The 22389-nt window shown below is 28.7% G+C and overlaps 2 protein-coding genes across 4 annotated transcripts in view; one reads left to right on the top strand and one right to left on the bottom strand.

Annotated features, from left to right (window-relative positions):
* The window catches only part of LOC113377590 (ets DNA-binding protein pokkuri-like), a 63135-nt gene that overhangs the window by 29652 nt on the left and 11094 nt on the right, over positions 1–22389 (bottom strand). For both annotated transcript variants that reach the window (XM_026617956.1, XM_026617955.1), the window contains exon 3: positions 6806–6874. In XM_026617956.1, the coding sequence (XP_026473741.1) occupies positions 6806–6874 (69 nt within the window). The remainder of the gene's footprint in view (positions 1–6805; positions 6875–22389) is intronic.
* Positions 11719–18280, top strand: LOC113377592 (solute carrier family 25 member 44-like). 2 transcript variants are annotated; one of them, XM_026617960.1, is made up of 7 exons: positions 11719–11743; positions 12869–12890; positions 16662–16917; positions 17377–17577; positions 17640–17829; positions 17891–18018; positions 18089–18280. In XM_026617960.1, exons 1-7 carry the CDS (start codon positions 11719–11721, stop codon positions 18278–18280), a joined length of 1014 nt encoding a protein of 337 aa, XP_026473745.1. The 2 variants fall into 2 exon arrangements, with proteins under 2 accessions (XP_026473745.1, XP_026473744.1); XM_026617959.1 differs by lacking the exons at positions 11719–11743; positions 12869–12890 and having other exon boundaries at positions 16156–16917.

The raw sequence follows: 22389 nt of genomic DNA, 5'->3' as shown, positions 1-22389 counted from the left end.
ACAGTGAGTGCTTGTAATTTAATATGAACTTTGTATAATAGCAATAAAGCCCAAATTGATTGTACGTTTTAGTTAGAAAACGTTTGCATGTAGAAAAGAAAAGGGTTGTTTTTAGTGTTTTCCCGACGATTATTCGATTTTTTCTCGCCGTAAGAACCATCCTTGGACTTGAACGAACATTTTAAAGAAATAATTGTCGAAATTGTTTCATGTGTTGTTGAGTTATGCGCTTACCAACACATTTTGCGATCCATTTTTATATATAAGATATCTATTCCACGACATCTGAACTCAAGAAGAAAACAAAACAGCAATTCCTTTTTAAAATTATTTACACAGTTATAGCAAACATATACCAGTTGTGAATTACTACTGAAATCCGTTGTCTCAAGCTGAATAGCAAAATATTTAGTTTGTTTTAATGCAAAAACTTCACATTTTTACTTAAGCTGATTTAAAACAAGCAAGATATATAACTTGTTTTACTGCGAAAACTACTTATTCCTTCACATTTTCTGCTAATGCAGAAATTTTTCCGATAGTAGATTTCACTGAAGCTAGTTTAGCACGTGCTTTGCAAATATATACTTTTTACCCCCAAAAATTCTACTTTTACCCCATTTGGGGTAATTTACCCCGGTTCCCCGACCACTGGGTTAGAGCAATAAGCCACACTGTTCGATATTTATCTAAAAAAAACATATAAATTGTTAGATGGAACTCCAAGTCACAAGGACAGACAATGAACCTATTTTATTTATTTATATACTTATTTATTTATTTATTTATTCATTTATTATACGCTAATAGGCTATATACAGTCTGTTTGATATATGGTATATGTTGTGATGTAGCTGATTTGGTTTTTATTGTATAATTGAAATTCAAGTGTAGAAATTGTACTTACATTTCGGTATAGATTGTAGTGTAAAAACATTGATGATTAGTTTTAACTAAACGGTAAATACCAGTATAAGTTTTTAAAAAATTGAAGTTTTTAGGCATGGGTACAGGACAAAGTCTGTCGGGTCAGCTAGTTGGAAATAAAATAGAGTGTTTCTTGAACCCTATGACAGTCTTCAATGTGTAATTCTTCTAAATTCGGAACAATAGCACAGTGTCTATCGTTAGATATGTATAACATATAACAACCGTCGGTTTGTCAACATTTTGATTCTTTTAAGCTTGAGTTTGTTTCATGAGCAAACAGACGTTGAGCTCGCACAGCCATATCATGGGCAATATTAAGTTCATAATGCGAAATGAAAAGATGGCCCACGCTCAAAATGTACACATATTGACTCGAATTGTTGCCGCTGCGCGTACCGCCGAACAGAAGTTGTGTTTGTGCATTTTAAAGTCAATATAAACGATGCGCGATCGGGCGGGGTAGTTTACATAAAGGGTTCGAACACTTTAGAGCTCGAGCTTACGGCGAGGTCATTCATTGCCCATTACTAATTTAATTTGCTAAAACATGAACACCTATAATGGTATAATATAGGCTATTTACCGAGTAAAGTTAACAACAACAAATATTGTAGAAGAAGATATCTATAATAAGGGTAGGGCGGGACAGAAAGGTCCAATTAGATTTTCAATAATAGTACTGTCTAAACTATATGAACTACATTACAACACACAACACTTTCAAACAAAGAACTATTATAGTATTTTTCTAAAATTTGCCACCTGCCCCTTTTCACTCCGTCTACAAGGTCCAGGAGGCAAACAGATCAAATGTGTTAATTTTAAATGGTTTTCACGAAATAATAGCTACATTTTTAATTAACGCGAAAACCAATTTCATATGAACATTTTTACAAATATCACATTGTATATAACCTTGATCTAGTTTTTCGTCAAATATATTCATCAACAGAGTTAGAATAAATATTAATTTAATTGCTCTTTTAAAAATAATAATACATCTTACAAAACTATTTTGTAGGTCAAAATACCCTAGAATAGAGAGGAACTTAAAGATCCTTGGGTAAAAAAAGGGTCAACCACCGATATCTCAAAAACCAGCAAAGTTACAAATTAGTAGAGAAAAACAAGTATAACCAGCCATCACCTTGATTCTCACGACGTTGCTATCGGGAGAAAAATGGCAATATAATTTAGAAGTATACGTTATTTAATTGTTTTATAAGATGTATTGTTAATTTTAAGTTACGTTCAAAATGTGAGGTAAAAAGGATCAACTAAACCAAAGATGTAAAAAATTAAAAATAGCAAAAAAAAGTATAATAGTTAAAAAAATCAATTTTACAATAGATAAGTTAAATAAATAGTTATTCCAATTCTGCAGATGAATATTTCTGACAAAATACCAGATCAAGGATATTTAGAGTGTTATTTCTTTAAAAAAATCACCTATAAAACTTATATTTTACGTTGGTTGAATGCAATGTAGCTATTATTTTGTAAAATTCCTTTAAACTTAAAATAAGACATTAGACCTGTTTGCCACCTCGCCGTCTCAATTTACTCCGTCTATGGGCTAAAAAGAACCAAGTTACAAATTTTGAAAACAGCAAAAAATACATTTCTACAGTGATGAATTAGCTGTGAGTTTCCCTGAACGTAGTCAGATAGTTACTTGTTCGATATGTGTTATTTATTGTGATATATTTAGTTTTGGTTTTCACAATATAATTGATTTGTGCTTCGCCCTACCCAGTACTTAAAAATTATATTCCAGCATCATAAACTTAAGTAAAAGACATCAAACCCAAAAAACAACCAACAAATAAAATTACTTTTTTATGGCGACGTCGAAAGAAATGAGATGATGGCTGGTTATATATTTTTTGCCTACTACTTTAAAATAGTATTGTTAAAAAAATCTATATTTTACTTGTTTTTGAGATAATAGTGGTAGACCTTCTCACCAGCAAACCTATAACGCCTTCTCTACCTTATGAACATAATAAGATAACAGCAAAGTTATTTCTTAGCAAAAGAATAAATAAACTAGTTGGTATTGGTATTTAGCCTTGAAGCAAGTTACATGAACTTCCCAATATGTGTAAATAATCGACTTAATCAATAAAAAATAAATTAATTTATGAGTGGTTAAAAGTATTTCGAGTAGATTTATTACACATCATTGAAAACGAACGAACACGTAAATTCGGAGTCTTTTCTAAAAGCAATTTTTCACAAATCAATAATTTTTATAATTGAACCAGTTTTCGTAGGACGTTAATGGTTTAGTATGTTCATTAAGACCAAGTATTCTATCGTTATACCAAGTAAATCATCTAACTTTAATTTTAACAAACAACAACAAAACTACTCATTTTCTCAAACTTTGATGATTTTTTTAAATTAAACTACTTGTCGTAAGGCCGTAATATTTCAGTAAGTTCTATAAGACCATGATATACATCGCCAAAGTTTCATAAAAATCGGCTTAAATTTTTTTTTCAACAGTTAATTACAAGAAAACGTCTCGGTAGATTTTCACCTAAAACTAATCAGTTTTAGTCCCAATTAATATCTTTCAAACAGTTTTTGATTTTTTAAAATCGATTCGGTAGAATGAGTTTAAATGTGGACGAAAAGTTTAACACTCTTTTGCAAATTACAAAGAAACGGCTCGGCAGATCGTCTCACAAAACTGACAAACTATAGTGCTAATTGAGATACATCGAATGGCTTTTAAATTTCTGAAATCGGTTCAGGCATTTTTGACCAAACGTCGATGAAAGATCTGATTTTGACAAATGCCAAAAAAACGATACCAATTTTTGCAAACTTTGACGAATTTTTAAAGCTAAACGAGTTGTCGTAGGGCGGTAATGTTTTAGTATGATCTAGAAGACTTTGATATCTACCGCAAATAAAAATCATAAAAATTGTCGATTTTTTTTTTTAAACTTTATTACAAGAAAACGGCCCGGCCGATCTTTACCAAAAACTAATCAGCACCATTCCCAACCAATATCTTTCGAACGGTTTTTGAATTTTCAGAATCGATTCAGAATTGCGGGCTAAAACGTAGACGAAAAATTTTTCACTTTTCAAAATTGTTAAACGCTAGTCCTCATCGAGATACATCGAATGGCTTTTAAATTTTTAAAATCGGTCCAACCGTTTTTGAGAAAACGTCGATTTACGGTAAAAAATCTGTTCACATACACGCACACACACACATATTTTTTCCAAATTTAGTCTCATTCATTTGGATTCAGAATGGCTTGAAACGTCGAGAAAACATAAAATTAGCGATTCGGATTTTTTTATGAAAACATAAACTTCTCCTTCGGGAAGTTAAATAATATTATGTTGTGGAAAACAGTTGCACACGACTTCAATGTATATGAGAATTAGTAATATTTCATAATTATTGGCCATTCTAATGTAGTTCTGTAAAGTTATCGTAACAAGTTTGTGATCACCCCTGCCTCTAACCATCGCCGATAAGCACGCTCGTCGTCGGTCCCAGTGGCCCATGTTCATTTGATTAAGCCGATCATGATATCATAAGCTACCGCCAGGTTAAGCTTCTCCGCAAACGCGCTCGATTAACCTCGTATGAATTCCCTAACAGGCTACAGATTTGCACAGACATACAACAACGAGACGACAACGAGACAAAGCTCTGGCGATGATGAATATTTAAAATCTCTCTGGAAGAGATATGCCGAGATTTTGCCTGAGATTTTATTCATTTACACCTGTCATATTACGAGCACTAATCTACTTCGACTTCCCATCTCTTTGCTGGCGATAATTATAGATGTATTAAACAGCAATACTATTTAAAAATAAGAGAGCTATTCTAAAGGTTATGAATTATACAATGCAACAATATCATGATTTTGAAAAATAACTTTTAAATATATAAAGAGTACAAATTTTTTTGACAACAGTCAAATTATGAAACTAGTGGGGTGTATGGCATCGTGCCTTAAGGCAAATTGCTGGAACTTCCCGTACCGTAACGAAATGTTCGAGGAATACTGAATGTTTTCAAATAGATTATTATTAATATTGTAACATTGCCTAATATTTATAAGAATTATATATATAAGAACTGAATTGCAAAGTTGAAATTATTTGTTTAAAGTATATTAGAACTATAGTCAGAATTAAAAATAAAATCTGAATTATTTTCGATACACAAAAAATTTTTATTTTGGAAAAAAAAGTTGAAACATTTTTTTTTCCAAAATCAATTATTTTGTTAAGACAAGCAGAAAGTTCTTTGAATCATTTAAATCGGACGCTTAGTTCTCTCAAAAACTGTCATTTTTTACACATTTAGCTCCGTATCGTCGAAATGGCTGTGCCTGCCTTTGCCAAAAACTAATGAACACTTCTCCCAATCATTACTAATTGATTCAAAGATAATGCAAATCGGATGCTCCGTTCTCTCAAAAATTCGATTTCTATTTTCTGCACACTTTGCTCTTTATCTCCGTAACGGCTGGACCTGCCTTTGCCAAAAACTAATTAGCTCATCTCCCTATCAATAGGAATCGAATGTTTTTTGAACCATTCAAATCGGTTGATCCTTGCGCCCGAAAACGTGACTGGAAATTTGTATTCATACATACATACACACACACACATCCATTTTTTCTGAGGTATGCCAAAATGTTCAGAAACCTTCAAAACGTCGAGAAATGTAAAAATTTTCAATTTCGATTTTCGGCCCATTACAATAACTTACCCCCTACGGGAAGTTAATAAAGGTACATAATCAAGGAAATATAGAGGAAGGGTTTTTATACCTCAATAAAATTACTTTAAACTTATTGTTAGCTTTTTTAAAATGGTTTATCGTACAATTTTATAAAAGGCAGTTCAAATAATGTTGAAATATTTGAATAAAAATCACTAAATTATCTTATATTTTCTATTAAAGGGTAGAATTGTATTCGTAAAATCACACATGTTGTCTTCGTCGCATAAGATATATTGGTAACGTCACGTGTATTTCTTTATTTATCATTTCATCCAATATAGTCGTATGCAAAATTTATGATTTTATATATATAATTTATTTAATCGGTATATTTAAAACTTCCTAAACCGCAAAAAAAATATTTTAAAAAAGCATCAAAACAAGGTTTGACCACCGACTAAATTATATTTGTATATTTTTTACATTCTGCAATCTTATAGCCTTTCAAGTTTGTTATATTAATTGGCATATTAAAAAATCAATAGAATATTTCATTAGAAGTTTCAAATTGAATAGAGTATAATTTTTGTAACTGTACGAGTATACATTAATATAAAATTACAAATACATTGCAACAAGAAATCTAAAATTTCATTAAATCTAACAAAAAAAACTTTATATTTTAGGAAAAAGGTATTCTCACAAAAGCCCCAAAGATAAAAAAATATCTTGAGCGACTTTCATGTAAATTAGTTAGTACAAAATTGATATAGTTAAATAATAGCTTGTGGTATAATTTCAATAAATTTCGCTTTGACAATTTTAAAGCAAATATTTTATGGAAATGTTTCCATATAACAAAATTAAATTTCTATGCTATAATCTATAGAGTGATATTAGAAAATATCGATGTATATATTTTCGTATAAAGATTTGATCAATACAAATGTATGTTTTTACCTATGTCAAAATCACAAAACGATGAAACCTTAAATAAATCCCCTTTCTGAATAATAATTTACTTAAAACCATGCAGTAAATTGATGATGATTAAAGTAATGCTTTTACGCGCAAGCTTTCGAACTCATTCTGTGATAAATTAGCAAGTCATATCGGTAACATTTATAATAATTTTAGTATATTAAATCTTTTATACGAACTCACCTTGTGCATTGTTCCATTGTTCCCTCGAATGATTTGTACTCCTAATGTACGGGGCGTATAAGTCAGATACTGAAATAAATATTTTAATCTAATCATTAGTCTAATAAATTAATTTCGTATTCAAATTGGCTAATTTTTGTTTATATATATATATATATATATATATACAGGGCCGGTCCTGGGGTCCTCAGCGCCCGCATGCAGGATTTGTTTTAGCGCCCCCCCCCCCCAAATAATTTTAACTGTTTTAACATTCATTATTAAAATTATATGAATATTTACGTAAATTCTTTAAAGTGATTTTTAACACTTTCCACTCGCGAATTTTCGGCATCCGAGTCAAAGGGGTTAATCATTCTGGATTTAGTACACAAAAAATAAATATAATCTAAAAGCTTATAAAATACATTGATTCTAATTTTATTTAGAAAATCGAAGCGGTTTACGGGTTGACCATAATCAAATATTTTACATTTTCAAGTATTTTTAACATATGTGTAATATTAATATTTGGATTTTGAAACATTTTCCTTATTTCATTTTTAAACAGAACACTGTTTTTTCATGTTGGATTTTATAAATTTTGTCTTAATTTTTTTTTTCATTATTTGCAATATCCAAAATTGCATCGTAAACTTCTCCTTATTGATATCGTAAGGACCGAATTGTATTAATATTTACTTTCCCATCTGATTCAGAATATCAGATTGTTGTTTTAAAGTTAAATTTTTAACGTATTTTATTAAAAGATGTAAAGAAATTACATATTTTCTTAACTATATTGAAAACAAAACACAATTATATTTGTATCTGTATTATTTCTGCTTAGTTAATAATTAAAATTAGGACACCAATCAATAGGTATAAAAAAAGCTCAAGATTTTTGTTTCTAGTACATTTTGCTTCCATTTTTCATATTTGCTCTATTTCTATAAACCTAACCACGCATGTCTTCAAAGTTCAAAGTTAATCACATGCGAAACATTTTCAACAAAAACAAAAGTTACTATTAAGTTTCACGGTCTTAATAAGCCATTTTCTACGCACTGACTTCCGATTTTCCATGTTTTTCTATTATAATTTGTATCTATTGTTTTAACAAGTTTCGTTCAAACTAAATCAGCTCGTAGTTTTTCGTCAATAATGCCCAATAATTTAAACTTTCGTAGGTTTGCGCTTACGGGTTTGAACACTAGATAATTTCTTTTTCGAATCCACATTAACTTCAAACGAGAAAAATTTAATAAGTACATTAAACAATAAGCAGAAAAATAATTTACTAATTTGCAGAGTAATGAATTGTTTCTACTGATATCACATTGCCAACTGAATATGCTTTTTGTGTCTACGTATCCATTAAGTTAGTTTTTTTTATTATAATCTATTAAGTATTCTAATTTTTATATTAAAAAAACGTGAATAATAAATTATAAATTCTATTTCCGAATCTTGTTTTGGCGCCCCCTAAGGCGTGCGCCCGCATTTTTTGCATGCATCGCATGCAAGGCAGGACCGGCCCTGTATATATATATATATATATATATATATATATATATATGTGTGTGTGTGTGTGTGTGCGCGCGTATATATAAAGACATATCAATACAATAAATTGTACCTATTCCCTAAAGCGTTTTTTAATAGCAAAATAAGTGCTCTTCAGCATCATAACAAATCTGGTGCTGCAATAATTAATTATCAAAGCAAGTTTATTTAAGTTTTAAAATATTTTATAAAAATTCTTGAAATGAGAATGAGGTTACTCAAGTCGTACCACCGCCTAAGTCTTCGGCTATATTTTCTCTGATAAATATAAAACATCATTTAATACTGTTAAATAAAACTATTTAGTTGAGTAAGCAAACGTTTACAATTCGAAGATTGATTTATTCAATTCTGCAAAAAAATTTTGAAAATATTTCGTAAGAAAACTAAAAAATATTGTATACATGATGTCAATATAAAGCAATTTTATATTAGTACCGAAGTTATGTAAAAAATCAATAAAAACAGTTTTAGATTTCTGTTAGAATTAATCTAAAACGTGAATTTTTCAAGAATATTATGAATTCTAAATTATTAGTACAAAACCAAGAAAAATATTATACATTTTGGTGAACTTTTTGCGCCGTAACTTTTAAATTGCTATACCTGCCTTTACCAAAAACCAGTAGTCAATAAACAAGACCAATCAGATTCATTTTAACATTTTAACGACAAAAGTTGGTATGGGATATTGAGATTTTATGTCGTTAATAGCAAAAAAAAGATCAATAATGTTTATAAAACTTTTAAATAATTCAATTGTTCTTAATGTTCATACTTTTGATTCATAATTAGTACTTTAAAAAGTTTTATTTCAATAACTTCAATGAACACTCTTAAGGAAATTTAAAAATGTCATAATGCTATGTTAATTGTGAAAAAATAATTTTGATACATATTTATTTATTTAGTATCACTTACCACTCGATACAGGCTTAGTCCCAGAATTCGTATAATACGCGGGATGTTCCCCAATATAACTGGCCTGTGAAAAGAAGTAAAATTACAAATTATGAAATATACTTATGTCATTCTTTTTTTAAAAAAAATTTATTGAATTGAAAAAATACTATTATTTGCACTCTGACTGTGATTACTACTAAGTTATTGTAATAGAATCACATATTTTAAATTATGTAATTTCAATGAATGAGCAACTATCATGCCATATAATAATCATGCAGTTGTCATTTAAATTTAATTACATTTATATGCTATTGTGAAAGAAAATATATTGTTTGACATTTTCTATTTTTCTTTATAAGGAAATTTACACATATATACATGTATACATAGACATTATCTGTGCAAATTGCTAGATCTTCAAGTGCCGAAAATTAAAATTTTCAAAATGGCTCTAAAATTTTCTAAACATTTTGAAAAAAATAAGTTTTTGAGAATTTAGATCTTTTTTAAATTTGACTTTTTTGAAAAAATCTGATTTTTTTACATTTTGAAATTTCTACGAAATATATATTGAGCTTTTTTTCAAAGCAATCGCGCTGCGTAGCTGTTTCAAAGACAAAATATATCGGATCGCGAACCCATAGAAATGTAAACAAATTTTGTACTTATCATTAAAATCTTTATAAAATATCTGATAATTTTATGTACATATGTCTAATAATAATTTCTAAACGCGAAATGACTTTTTTATTAGGACTGAAAAACCGCTGGAACTGCATTTCCAAAACTTTAATCATTTCGTCAACACAAATACAATGTTTTTTAAATCATTCAAGTCGGACTCTCCGTTATCTCAAAAATTGAATTACCATTTTTGGAACTTTTTGTCACCTTCGAAACGGCTGGACCTCACATCTCTCCATCAACACGAATCGAATCTTTTTTTAATTATACAAATCGGTTGATCAGTGTTCCCGAAATCGTCGTCAAAATTTGTATCCGAACACACCATACATTCATTTTTTTAAGGTCTGTCAAAATGTTCAGAAACGTTTGAAACGTAAAGATATATAGAGATATTAATTTTTGATTTTTTGCAATTGCTATAACTTACTCTACGGGAAGTTAACATAATATATTAATTATATACATTTTATGTAAGATCGAATAGTATAGGCTATAAAATAAAAATAATTGAAGTGATTTACAACGTCAGTGATTACAATCACAAAAATATCGGTTCTTAATTCGATAAATAAATTATTAATAAGAAATCAATAAAATTTGCACATTCATCTAATCGCAAATATATTTGAAACATTCTATCCCTAGAGCTTATTATCTATGTTCAATCAATTTCTCTTCAGATAGAGCACTTTGCCCCAGTGGTGACAAACGAGGCGTTGACAATGGCATTGTCAGCGGGCGCTCGCCCTTTATTGTCACTAGTTTGGTTTGTTTTGCGGACGTCCTTACACTCATTAGGTAATTGCCCCAACTTTTACTCAAATAATAATGACACCAGCAAATAAGTATTTGGAGCACCACATCACAATATGCACAATATGCTTTGATGATTCCATGCAAAATAATATTTATTAAAATATAAGTTCATTTTTATTTTATGATATAATCATCTTATGAAATTAGTACAATCAGGTACTATTTATATTTTCCACATATAATTGTAGACCTCTCATATTTAAGGGGGTTTTTCTTTTTTTTTGTTACAAAAAATGCAAGGTATTTGTTTTGTTTTTCTCGAAATGTATTGATCATAGAGACATGAAACAAAAATTACAAAATCATAGAATATTAAGAAATTTTAAAATTTTTTTTTTCGCCGTCATTTGTTAACCAGGGGGCGTCAAAGTGGGCATTGAAAAATCGATCTCTTTTGCGGTGCTACAGATAAATCCGTTGCGCATCGCTTGAAACAAAAAAAAAACGAAACTACGTTGAAGAAGAAGTTTGAATCCAGTCTCCCTACCAAAATAAAAGAGAACTAGTGGGGTGGGTGGTATCGTGCCTTAAGGCAAATTGCTGGAACTTTCCGTACCGTAACAAAATGTTCGAGGAATATTGAATGTTTTCAAATAGATCATTATAAATATTGTAACATTGTCTAATATTTATAAGAATTATATAAACTGAATTGCAGAGTTGAAATTATTTGTTTAAAGTATATTAGAACTATAGTCAGAATTAAAAATAAAATCTGAATTATTTTTGATATACAAAAAATTAAAAAAAAAAAAAAAAAAAAAAAATGGTACAATTTTTTTTTTCCAAAATCAATTATTTTGTTAAGACAAGCATAAAGTTCTTTGAATCAATTGAATCGGACGCTTAGTTCTCTCAAAAACTGCTATTTTTTGTACATTTAGCTCTGTATCTCCGAAATGGCTGGGCCTGCCTTTGCGAAAAACTAATAACCCCTTCTCCCAATCATTACTAATTGAATGTTTTTTAGATCATTCAAATCGGATGCTCCGTTCTCTCAAAAACTCGATTTCTATTTTCTGCACTCTTTGCTCCTTATCTCCGTAACTGCTGGACCTGTCTTTGCCAAAAACTAATCAGCTCTTCTCCTTATTAATAGGAATCGAATGTTTTTTAAACCATTCAAATCGGTTGATCCGTACGCCCGAAAACGTGGGCGAAAATTTGTATCCATACATACATACACACACACACACACACACATCCATTTTTTCTGAAATATGCCAAAACGTTCAGAAACCTTCAAAACGTCGAGAAATGTAAAAATTTTCAATTCCGATTTTCGGCCCATTACTATAACTTACCCTACGGGAAGTTAAAAAAGCAAGAAGGAAAAAAATGGCAGCTATTTAAAAAAAAGTGTTAAAAAGGGCCCTTTTTTGGGACGAGAAGCTTCGCAAATTTTTTTTGCGTAATGTTATCAAGTTGTTTGAGGTAGGGGGACTAGGTATTGCAGTGGTGAACAAATTAAAAAAAAAATGCAAGTCGGTCCGACTTGTAGTTTTTTTTTTAATTTGTGGCACCGCATTGAAAAAAGTCAATTTGAGAAAAACGTATTTAAAGTTTTTAATATAATGTACTAAATACACCATTTAATTTAATGTACTAAATACATCATGGTGTTCAAAGATGCTGACACATTAAAAAGGTCGTGTGCATGAGGTATTATAATAAAAAAGAGAGCAGCTGGCATAAAATAGCTCCGGAGCGATGAAAAAAACGGTTTAGGAGGATCATACATATAGAGATATATATATATATATCTATAATTTCGTCAAAAGATTAGATATTGAGATGATTTTTTTTTAAATAATTCTAAGGTTTTTAGTTTTCATAATATCAAAAAATCTCAAAATCGAAAAAAAATAAATAAGAAAAGAACAACCCCCTTAAGACAACAATATATATTTAGTATTTTGTATTGAAATACAAACTTAACGCAAAATTGAAACCCGTTTGACAACAATTAACTTGAGATATTAATAAACTGAGATATAATAATGGCCCATATTACATTTGCGTGATATATTAAAAATATAATAGAATTATGTCTTAAGCACATCGCTGTACGAATCAGAGACATGGACTCTAAGAAAGGCCGGCAAAAACGTCTGTACAGTTTTGAAATGTGGTGCTAATGGAGAAGATAAAGTGGATAGATAACTAATGAAAGATACTGAGAAGAGTGAGCGAAAATAAAACTATACTGAGCACGATCTGGAAAAGAAAAGGAAACTGGATCGGACCCATTTTCCTATAAGACGTTGTAAAAGGTAAAAGAGAAGATGAACTAAAAAAATTAGAAATAAAAATAACTGATTTTTGATGACTTACGTGAGAATAGAAAATCCAACAAACTTAACAAAAGTTTGGAAAGGAAAATGCATAAAAAAGTGAATAGCAATAACGAAATAGTAATGGGTATAATAAACAAAATAATGAAAAGAAATCATTGAGTCATTTCATTGGAACGAGCTAATCAGTTTGTTTATATTCGAGTGAACTAAAATCAAGAATTTTGTAAAACCTTTTTACGAAACTTTAGAAATAGGTTTTTTCGTTTTCACCAATTTTAAATTATCGATTTCTCAAATGATTTTCAACCCTTTGCATTCTAAGCCGTTGACATATATGATAAGTTTCCAACTTCTGTAGTATTTTGGACGTATATTAGCCATAAAACATGTTGTAACATAAAGAAAAGTGTAATGAATCAAAGTATTTATATTAAATTTATTAATAAATTTTACAACAAAAAAAAATTAACGTTTTGGATGTACGCATACCGTTCATATTTTATATGTTGAACAGGGTTCGACAACAGAGTCGTAATAAAAAAAATTAATATAATGAAAAAAATCATTTAAAAGAAATAAAACTGCTTTTAAAAAAAATGTCATAATTAGCAACTACTTATTTCCAATGCATTTCAATCAATTTAACCAATTGCATTGAAATTATATGTTCGATAAAACCCTATATTAACTGTTTTATTTTCTTTTATTTTTAAAATAATAGCGTAGTGCGAGGCACAAAGGTCTAATTTGACTTTGAGCAATTATATTGCAAAAACCAAACCAATTAGATCACAAAAAATAACACATATCAAACAAACAACTATCTGAATATGTTTAGTAAAACTCCAAGCTAATTCTTCTGATCCTTTTTAGATCTCGTAAACTAAAGCAACAGTGCTCACAACCAAAAAACTAACAACCAAAGAAAACACATTTGTTATGGATTTTTAAATAGTGCCCTTTATTTCCCGAAAGCAACGTCGTAAGAATTAAGGTGATGCCTGGATCTACATCTTTTTTCCTCTACTTTTAAATATTGTTGTTAAAGAATTTTTAACTTTACTTGTTTTTGAGATAACGGAGGTGGACCTTTTGATCAGCGGATCTTTAAGCCCCGCTTTGCCTTATATGAAATTCATTGTCTAAATTTAAATTACTTTGTTTAATAAGATAATATATTTGATATAATAAAATATATTCGAAGCTGACATGCTGTAGATGATTTACTATTTTAAATGATATTTGAAAGTTCACCTTAAATCGTGCAATCGTCGATATCTATCTATCTGAAACACCAAAGTTGTCAAAGAGCCCAACATAATTAAATGCTTGCAATAAATTTTGCATCGAGAGCAATCTGATTATGATGTAATATTAGTTAGTCGCTGGCTGATTTGATTTTCGCACCGAAATGCGACTGAATCGTTCGTTCGACGGCTGTTTCCTGCTTCCGGCGCGCGATTGCGTTATTTCCGGCGACCTGGCGTCTAGTCGCACCGGATATTTTGATGTGATTATAATTTTTCGCGGCAAATCGACTTGTACTTCATCATATGCAAAATATATTTTAAAGCTCGCATAAGAAATTGACGGATTTTATAATAATATTATATATATTATTATTAATATATATTAATATCTATTATTATTGATTACGGCTTGCTTATAAATAAAAATAAAAATTGTTATAATAGACCTTATTAACTTTCTTATGACCATATTATATATTGTGTGTACTTAAAATCTTAATCGCCATGATTAGCTAATAAGATATTTTTAATCCTTCACAATTATGTCAAATTTATAATTTATTATAAAATTAATAACGTTAAAATAAGTAAATTTAAGAAATGTAATAATCAATTCTGATAAAAGCTATAATCAATATTATGCACTTTATGAAAACAACTTTAGTCAATTGATTTCAACACTTGCTTAAATATAAACTAATATGTATTTTACATTATTACATACTTTCTTCGAACTCGCTTTATGCTACATCATATTGAGAATATAATTTATACGTTTGTACTAAATCAATCATACAAAAATAAATATTATAAAATAAATGTATTCTTTATTATTCAACTGCATTTGATCGTTGAAGATTACGAACTAAATTTATCTATAAAAATAAGTTCATAAAGTTTGCATGTATAATTATGCAAATTATATACATATTTTGCTACAATAAAGTATTATAGAAATTCTAACAATTAAGAGGAAACGGAAATAATTAGTAAGTAGAATTACTATGTGCCTAAAAATAAGTCAAAGTTTGTAAAATTGAGACGACCTTTATCCTTGTAAATAGTTGATTATTAAATGAATATTTAAAAACATTAACATAACGTAAATGACATTTGAACATGGTGTAAAAAACATTGAACATTATGAAAATACAAAAACGCTTATGAAGTTATTATTAAAGTTATTAAATGGCATTTTCAAAGCTTTTAAGTAATTATTAAAATTATAGATCCTACTTACAATTCTACTTATCTCTGGACAATTCAAATGTGAATCTGTCAAATTCATTTTGACGCAATTTATGTCCAAATTGATTGTTTCGCGTGTAACCTTTATAACCGCACTAAATCACCACAATTAAACTTATTAAAAAAGTATTCATATTATTATCGATGTTATCAACATGCGCACCTGAACCATTTAACCGTAACTGAAAATTCTGAAAGGGCCATGCAATGTTTTCCTCAATAAACATCTCTTGCGCAATCCCGCCCACGTCTTCGCATTTCAACCCTTTGCCCCGCCTACTAAGGCGGCATGAAAATTAATATGTAAAATGTTTTATTATAGCATTAAATAACAAAATATGTTTTCAGGACAAAATAAATTAAATTTATTAAATTTTATTTAAAATGTTTAAAATTCGGGAATAATTTCGACAAATTAAATTTAACGGAAAGCGACGCCCTCTAGTCGAAGCATTCGTCATCTGCACCATAGATCCGAACTTGACGGAACACTGAATGAAAATTTTGACATTGGAAATATGTCAAAGAGCAATGTTACAACTGTTATCAAATTCATATCTGCGTAAAAACAAATCATGATGATGTAATGATATTTAAAATTGAACTTTCCAAATTGTTAGTTATTTCAGATCGAAGCAATCAATATCTATGAGTACATGTTACAACTTTTCTAAATTTTGTGTTTCATTACGTAAAATATCACAAACTGAATGACATTATTTTCCAAGTATTTTTGCATAACGTCAATAATTTCGAAAGCTGATTAATGAAGTCGATCATTAGTAAAACGTACAACATATTCATGGTTTGAAAATGGCTTGTGGACATTAGTAAAATGGTGCAATGGGTAGAAAAATCCTTAGCAAAATCTTTGTAACGAGAATGGACCGACGTACCTCTAATATGACTTATATTATTGTATGTAAAATTAAATATATATAAAAGGAGTGTAGTATAAAGAGTGAAAATGTCGTGACAATTGTTTAGTTATAAATATATCTCTTTTGCTGTACATATTTGTAAAATATTTTAAATCCTAACCTAAGATTATTTATAATTTAATTAAGAAAATCTAAGAATATTTATATAAATGTTGACCACAATGAGTACCATAGTCGATACGCCGACACCACAATTCATAAAGACCATCGAGTGGGACATGATGGACAAAGCCAAGTTCTTTCCTTTGTCAATGTTGAGTTCGTTCTCTGTTCGATGTGCTCTGTACCCTCTGACTGTTATTAAAACTCAACTACAAGTCCAACATAAAAATGATGTATACAAGGGAATGATTGATGCTGGGACTAAGATCTACAAAAGCGAAGGCGCTTCAGGATTGTATCGAGGCTTTTGGATTTCCTCTGTAAGTTATATGAATATTACCTAGTTAGAACTTGTTAGCAATATATGCAATGTATATATTGCTTATAGTTATTCCTTACGACGAATGCTAAATTTGGTTTAAAATATTGGTTTTATTACTATATCTGCATATTGGATTCCATTCAAATATATGTATTTATGCAAGAATATCAATGTTGAAATTCAATACATACCCTATAATATAATAGTATATTATAAGTTTAATATTAGTCCAGCATGTAATGTTTTTTTTTGCTATATTTTTTGAAAAGAAAAATAGTCATGATTGTGAGACAAATGTAAACAGACATCAACAATACTAAATTTTTAAAATTTGTACTCGATATAATATACAATAAATAATAGTATTTTGTAGTAACAGGTTCTTATCAATAACCTGCCTTCATGACTCAACTTTTTTACAATGCATATCTAATTGTTAAAATAAATAATTACACAGGTTCAAATAGTATCAGGTGTCTTTTACATAAGTACTTATGAGGGTGTTCGTCATATATTATCTCAAAATGGAATCGAGGGTCGAGCCAAAGCTCTCATTGGAGGTGCATGCGCTTCTTTAGTTGGTCAAACGATAATTGTCCCTTTTGATGTCATATCTCAACATGCCATGGTTTTAGGAATGTCATCACATAGCGGAAAGGTATTGTTATTGATTAAATATTTCTTTCAATTTCAAATATATTCATATAAATATAATTTTAGGGCACTGTTAATCCACTTGGAATTACAGTGAAAGAAGGAAAAGGATCTCGTTTACAAATCACTTTAGATATTGGACGTCAGATATACCGAAGAGATGGTTTTGCAGGCTTTTATAGAGGATATGGGGCCTCGTTAATGGCTTATGTTCCAAACTCTGCTATGTGGTGGGCGTTCTATCATTTATATCAAGGTACTGATTTACAACTATATAAATGCATATCTTTTCTTTTCTTATTTGAGAAATGTTTCAGATGAGTTGTATAGAATATTGCCAGAATGGGTATCACATCTCTTTATTCAATCAGTGGCGGGCACACTTGGTGGCTTCACAACAACGATTATCACAAACCCATTAGATATTATAAGAGCAAGACTTCAGGTAAATAATAAAACTACTAGAGTGTACTGTATATAAAATATATACATATATAATTCAATTTTAATTGTAGGTGCAAAGGTTAGATTCCATGAAATTAGCATTCACAGAATTGTGGCAAGAAGAAAAATTAAAAATGTTTACGAAAGGATTATCTGCTCGCCTTGTTCAATCTGCCTGCTTTTCTTTTAGTATAATTCTCGGTTACGAAACTATTAAACGTTTAGCGGTAAATGAAAAATATAAAGATCATATTAAGTGGTAGGTCATGTATTTTGTGATTTTTCAATAATTAAAATGTTTTTTCATGATACCAAAACTTGACGATTTCATGTTTTTTGTAAGAGTAGATTTTTGTGATATTGATATGCATTTTATAATCTTGTGATTTCATATTATGTCAATATTTGCCACAACTTCTGGTCTTACACATCAAATGTGCAATCAAATATTAGCTATGTTAAATTCAAACTATTAATATATTTTATAATGAGAAAGAAACTAATAGCTTTCTCGCAATGGTTATTGTTAAAATATTACAGATTGATAATTTTTATCAATATATGTACCTTATATTTATAGTAGTATGTTTTAAAAACGTAGTTTGTTAGCGAGCTTTTGAAGCATTTAACTGTTTTATTATGAAACGCTTGTCAAAATATTTTGTATATACAAATACATTTGTTTATTCGTAATGATCAATTACTATATCAGATTTTAAAAGTAATACGCAAGAATTGCTTTATTTAATTTTTGAGACTTTTTTCTACATATATCACCTTTTCAATAAATTACCATTATTAAATAGTATTAAGTTTTGTTATCTAGTTTGATTTCATTTGGATATGTTCTTAACAACTGTAAACATGACTAAAGATCTGTAATATTGATTACACATGTATCCACTGTTAAATTATACAAATTTTATTTATAATTTTAAGTAGTTTATCATTATATATGACTAAATGCCATAGCATGTAAAAAAATAGTCTTTATTTCATATATGAGAATTTAAAATCTGATATACTTCCTAGTCGAAAAATAATTTTTCTAGTTAAACAATTACCAAAAATTCTATGTTCTTGTATAAGAAAATACTTTTTGGTGTTGCTTTGATGTAAGTGATTTCAAAGAATGCTTAATAGTATCTTGTAGTTTGATACATATTAAGCTAGCACTTTTCCGATAACCACCTTCATATTAAAGATATTGATATATATTTATATAGTTTGACCACTGAATGAAAAAGGAGTGAGAATAAAATATAAATAATCAATAATTGGTAGCTATATCGACTTGTTCAAATTACCAGTTTTGTATGAAAATACTAAATAGATAATTATATGTTATTATTGATAAATTATAATTATTTTGTTGACGTATGATTTTGTGCTTAGAGTGATGAAAGAAGTTTGCTCTGAATATTTTACAACTTTATTGTTTCATGCAGGCAATATGAATAAATTTACAATTTAATTTTTTTTGGTTTACAATATGTCTAATTTATAACAATTTTCACAAAATTTAAGTTATTAGTATGAAACTTTCACTTGTACTAAAATTTATTATTCAATAGAAATAAGAGGCACTACTTATGTGTTCACTAAAATTCTGTCTGTATCAATAAATCATTGATCTCAATCATGATTTGAAATGTTTATATGGATAGATATATTATTGTTATAAAAATACTTCTGAATGGGAGCAAATGGGATAACCACTGAATAAGAGAATAAAGAAATTTTATTGAAAGTTATGCAGATTACTCATTTATCTTGAAGTAATTCATATGACGGTTAAAGAAATATCTAATATATATATAAAACAATATATATATAAAATTTCGAAAGCATTTTGAAAACAATACATTACATATAATAATTACCCATATACTAAAGCAAAATCACGTGGCTAATCATATAAATAAGTGCAAGAAGTGCGCAAGAATGCATGAATATAGTAACACCTTTTCAGTAAGATCCTATAAATAGTATTTTCTGATTTGTGACACATGATTAAGACAATTGAGTCTAGTTAAAGTTGTCAGTCGCCTTTGTAGAAAATTATTTGAATTGGCAATATAATATCAATGTACAAACAAGTTGGTGAAATTGTTGTATATTTAAATCAATATATTAAACATGGCTAAAAATTTTGAAGTCGAATGTTTAATGTATGCAGCAAACATATTTGTTGTAAGGGTCCTAATGCCAAGCATAGTGGCTTAATTTAATATTTAACCATAAGTTAATCAGTTAAGTGCTCAGTTTAAACAAATATTTATTCATATGAGAAATTTCATAAAATAAATCATATACTTAATATGCACTTACCTAATTTTATAGATGTACTTCTCATTGAAAATGTTTATGACCACCTTTTTAACCATTTGTTGAAATCATTAATTTTTATCTGTGACATAAGTCATCCACATTCACAACATTTCTCTAACTGACTCTGATATACCATGATGAATTAGTTTGCTTCCACTTCACTTTTGTCTAGCCAATATTTCACTATCACCTAAACCATTTGATAATATTTTTCACAAAATAGTTTTTGACAAATCATAAAATTGCGGCATTAGAGGATGTAAGTAATTCCGACTATTTTTTGCTTACTTAACTTAAAAAATGTTACTTAAATAAAACAACTGTGCAAATCAATCTGAAAAGTTGAATCATAAAATTAGGTGTGCCACATGAACAAATTTTACGTTTTTGATTTTTTACCTTGAGTTACGTTTAATAACTTGTCAACAATTAGTTTATATATGTAATTTCGCATTTTATTATGTTAAATAGATCTCAACTTTTTATGGAAATTTCAAAAGTCAAATAATTATATATTTCCCATTGTCGTAAAAGTTCAAGTCCTTTTAAGTGAACCAAATGCGATTTGCAAACTACAGTTAACGACTACAGTTAGCCAATCATTAATTGTGTAGAAACTCAAAAACTTTTTTTTTATTCCGATATCGCATGAACTCTGATATACAATTAGGGCTATAAAGTTCACAAATAATTTTGTGGGACTCCTCAGATTTCTTTCTTTACGGAAACAAAAAAAAAAAGTGAAACCCATAAAATCCAAAATAATCGTTTTTGTTCTCCCTCTTAAAATGTACCTGAAACTCACAGCTAAATATAGTTAATCACAATTGTTTGTAACATGACAAATGATAAACAGATAAAACGAGCGCCAATAATACAGACATCGAGAGTTTTTTTTGTCACATACAGTCAATACAATACATTAATTTGCGTTAATTTTTATACAAAATATTATATCGTTTTTTTTTTTTTTTTTTTAACTAAAAACTACTAAACACATTAGATTTTACACAATGCCTTATGTAATAATTGCTTAACAGAACCCATACCACAATAAAATATACCATAATAAAATTTAGGAGTAAAATAAAACAAAAACGAATTAGTTTGATACCCACATTTTTATGTTACTTTTGCAAAAGGTATAACATGCTCTGGACCTTCAAACGATATTAACTTTGAATTTTGCACTAAAAATTTTAGCACTAAAGTAATGATAATTATTGTCAAAGAATTTATACATCAGCATCTTATCTGCAATAAGAATATTACTAGAGATGTTTAAAATAACATAATGAGTTACTATCATAGCAATAAAAACAAAGTAAACACTCTGAAAACACTGTAATTAAAAGAAATATCCAGTACTGATTACACATCACAAAATACTTCCGGGTATTGCAATATTAGTCCCCAATTTCAAGATCTTTCATGCTTTCACTAAAATTGGATATTCTTTTTATTATATTTTCGTAAACAATTTTTATTCTATTTTTAAATATCATAAAATAACATTATATATAACAAACAATGTATATTTAAGAGGTACAAAAATATATTAGAGAAATATGATGTTTTTTGGTGAAATGTAATTCCAAAAACCATAACCATAATTCCATTACTCCACCAAATATAACAATATAATGAAAACCTAATAAAATTAAAATGTGACAAATCTAATTTTTTGTACATAATTTTCTATAATATCATAATATAGACCCCTGTGCATTTCAATACAATATATAAATATTAAACATTTGACTATGGGCAATTATACTGCATAAATCGATGCTACATTGCAATTTGAGCTTTTATAAATATTAAGAAATAGTTATTCATATCGTCTTTTATGCATGAAAACTCACTATAGTTCAATGATTTCCTTCAGTATAATTGGTCCTTGATTAATTGCAATATTTTTAAAGCATTTTTCTGACCATATAGTTCAATATTCCACCATTTTTGTAGTATGTTAGATCAACTTCAGTATCAAATCTAGCAATTACTTCAAATGAACGACCATCATCAACCTGTAACAAAA

The sequence above is a fragment of the Ctenocephalides felis genome, unplaced genomic scaffold, assembly GCF_003426905.1.
Source record: "Ctenocephalides felis isolate EL2017-DRISC unplaced genomic scaffold, ASM342690v1 CF-g0.4_SCAFFOLD_01886, whole genome shotgun sequence".
Classification (NCBI taxonomy): domain Eukaryota; kingdom Metazoa; phylum Arthropoda; class Insecta; order Siphonaptera; family Pulicidae; genus Ctenocephalides; species Ctenocephalides felis.
Note: the sequence above shows the minus strand (reverse complement) of the source record. Positions and strands in the feature narration are given on the sequence as shown.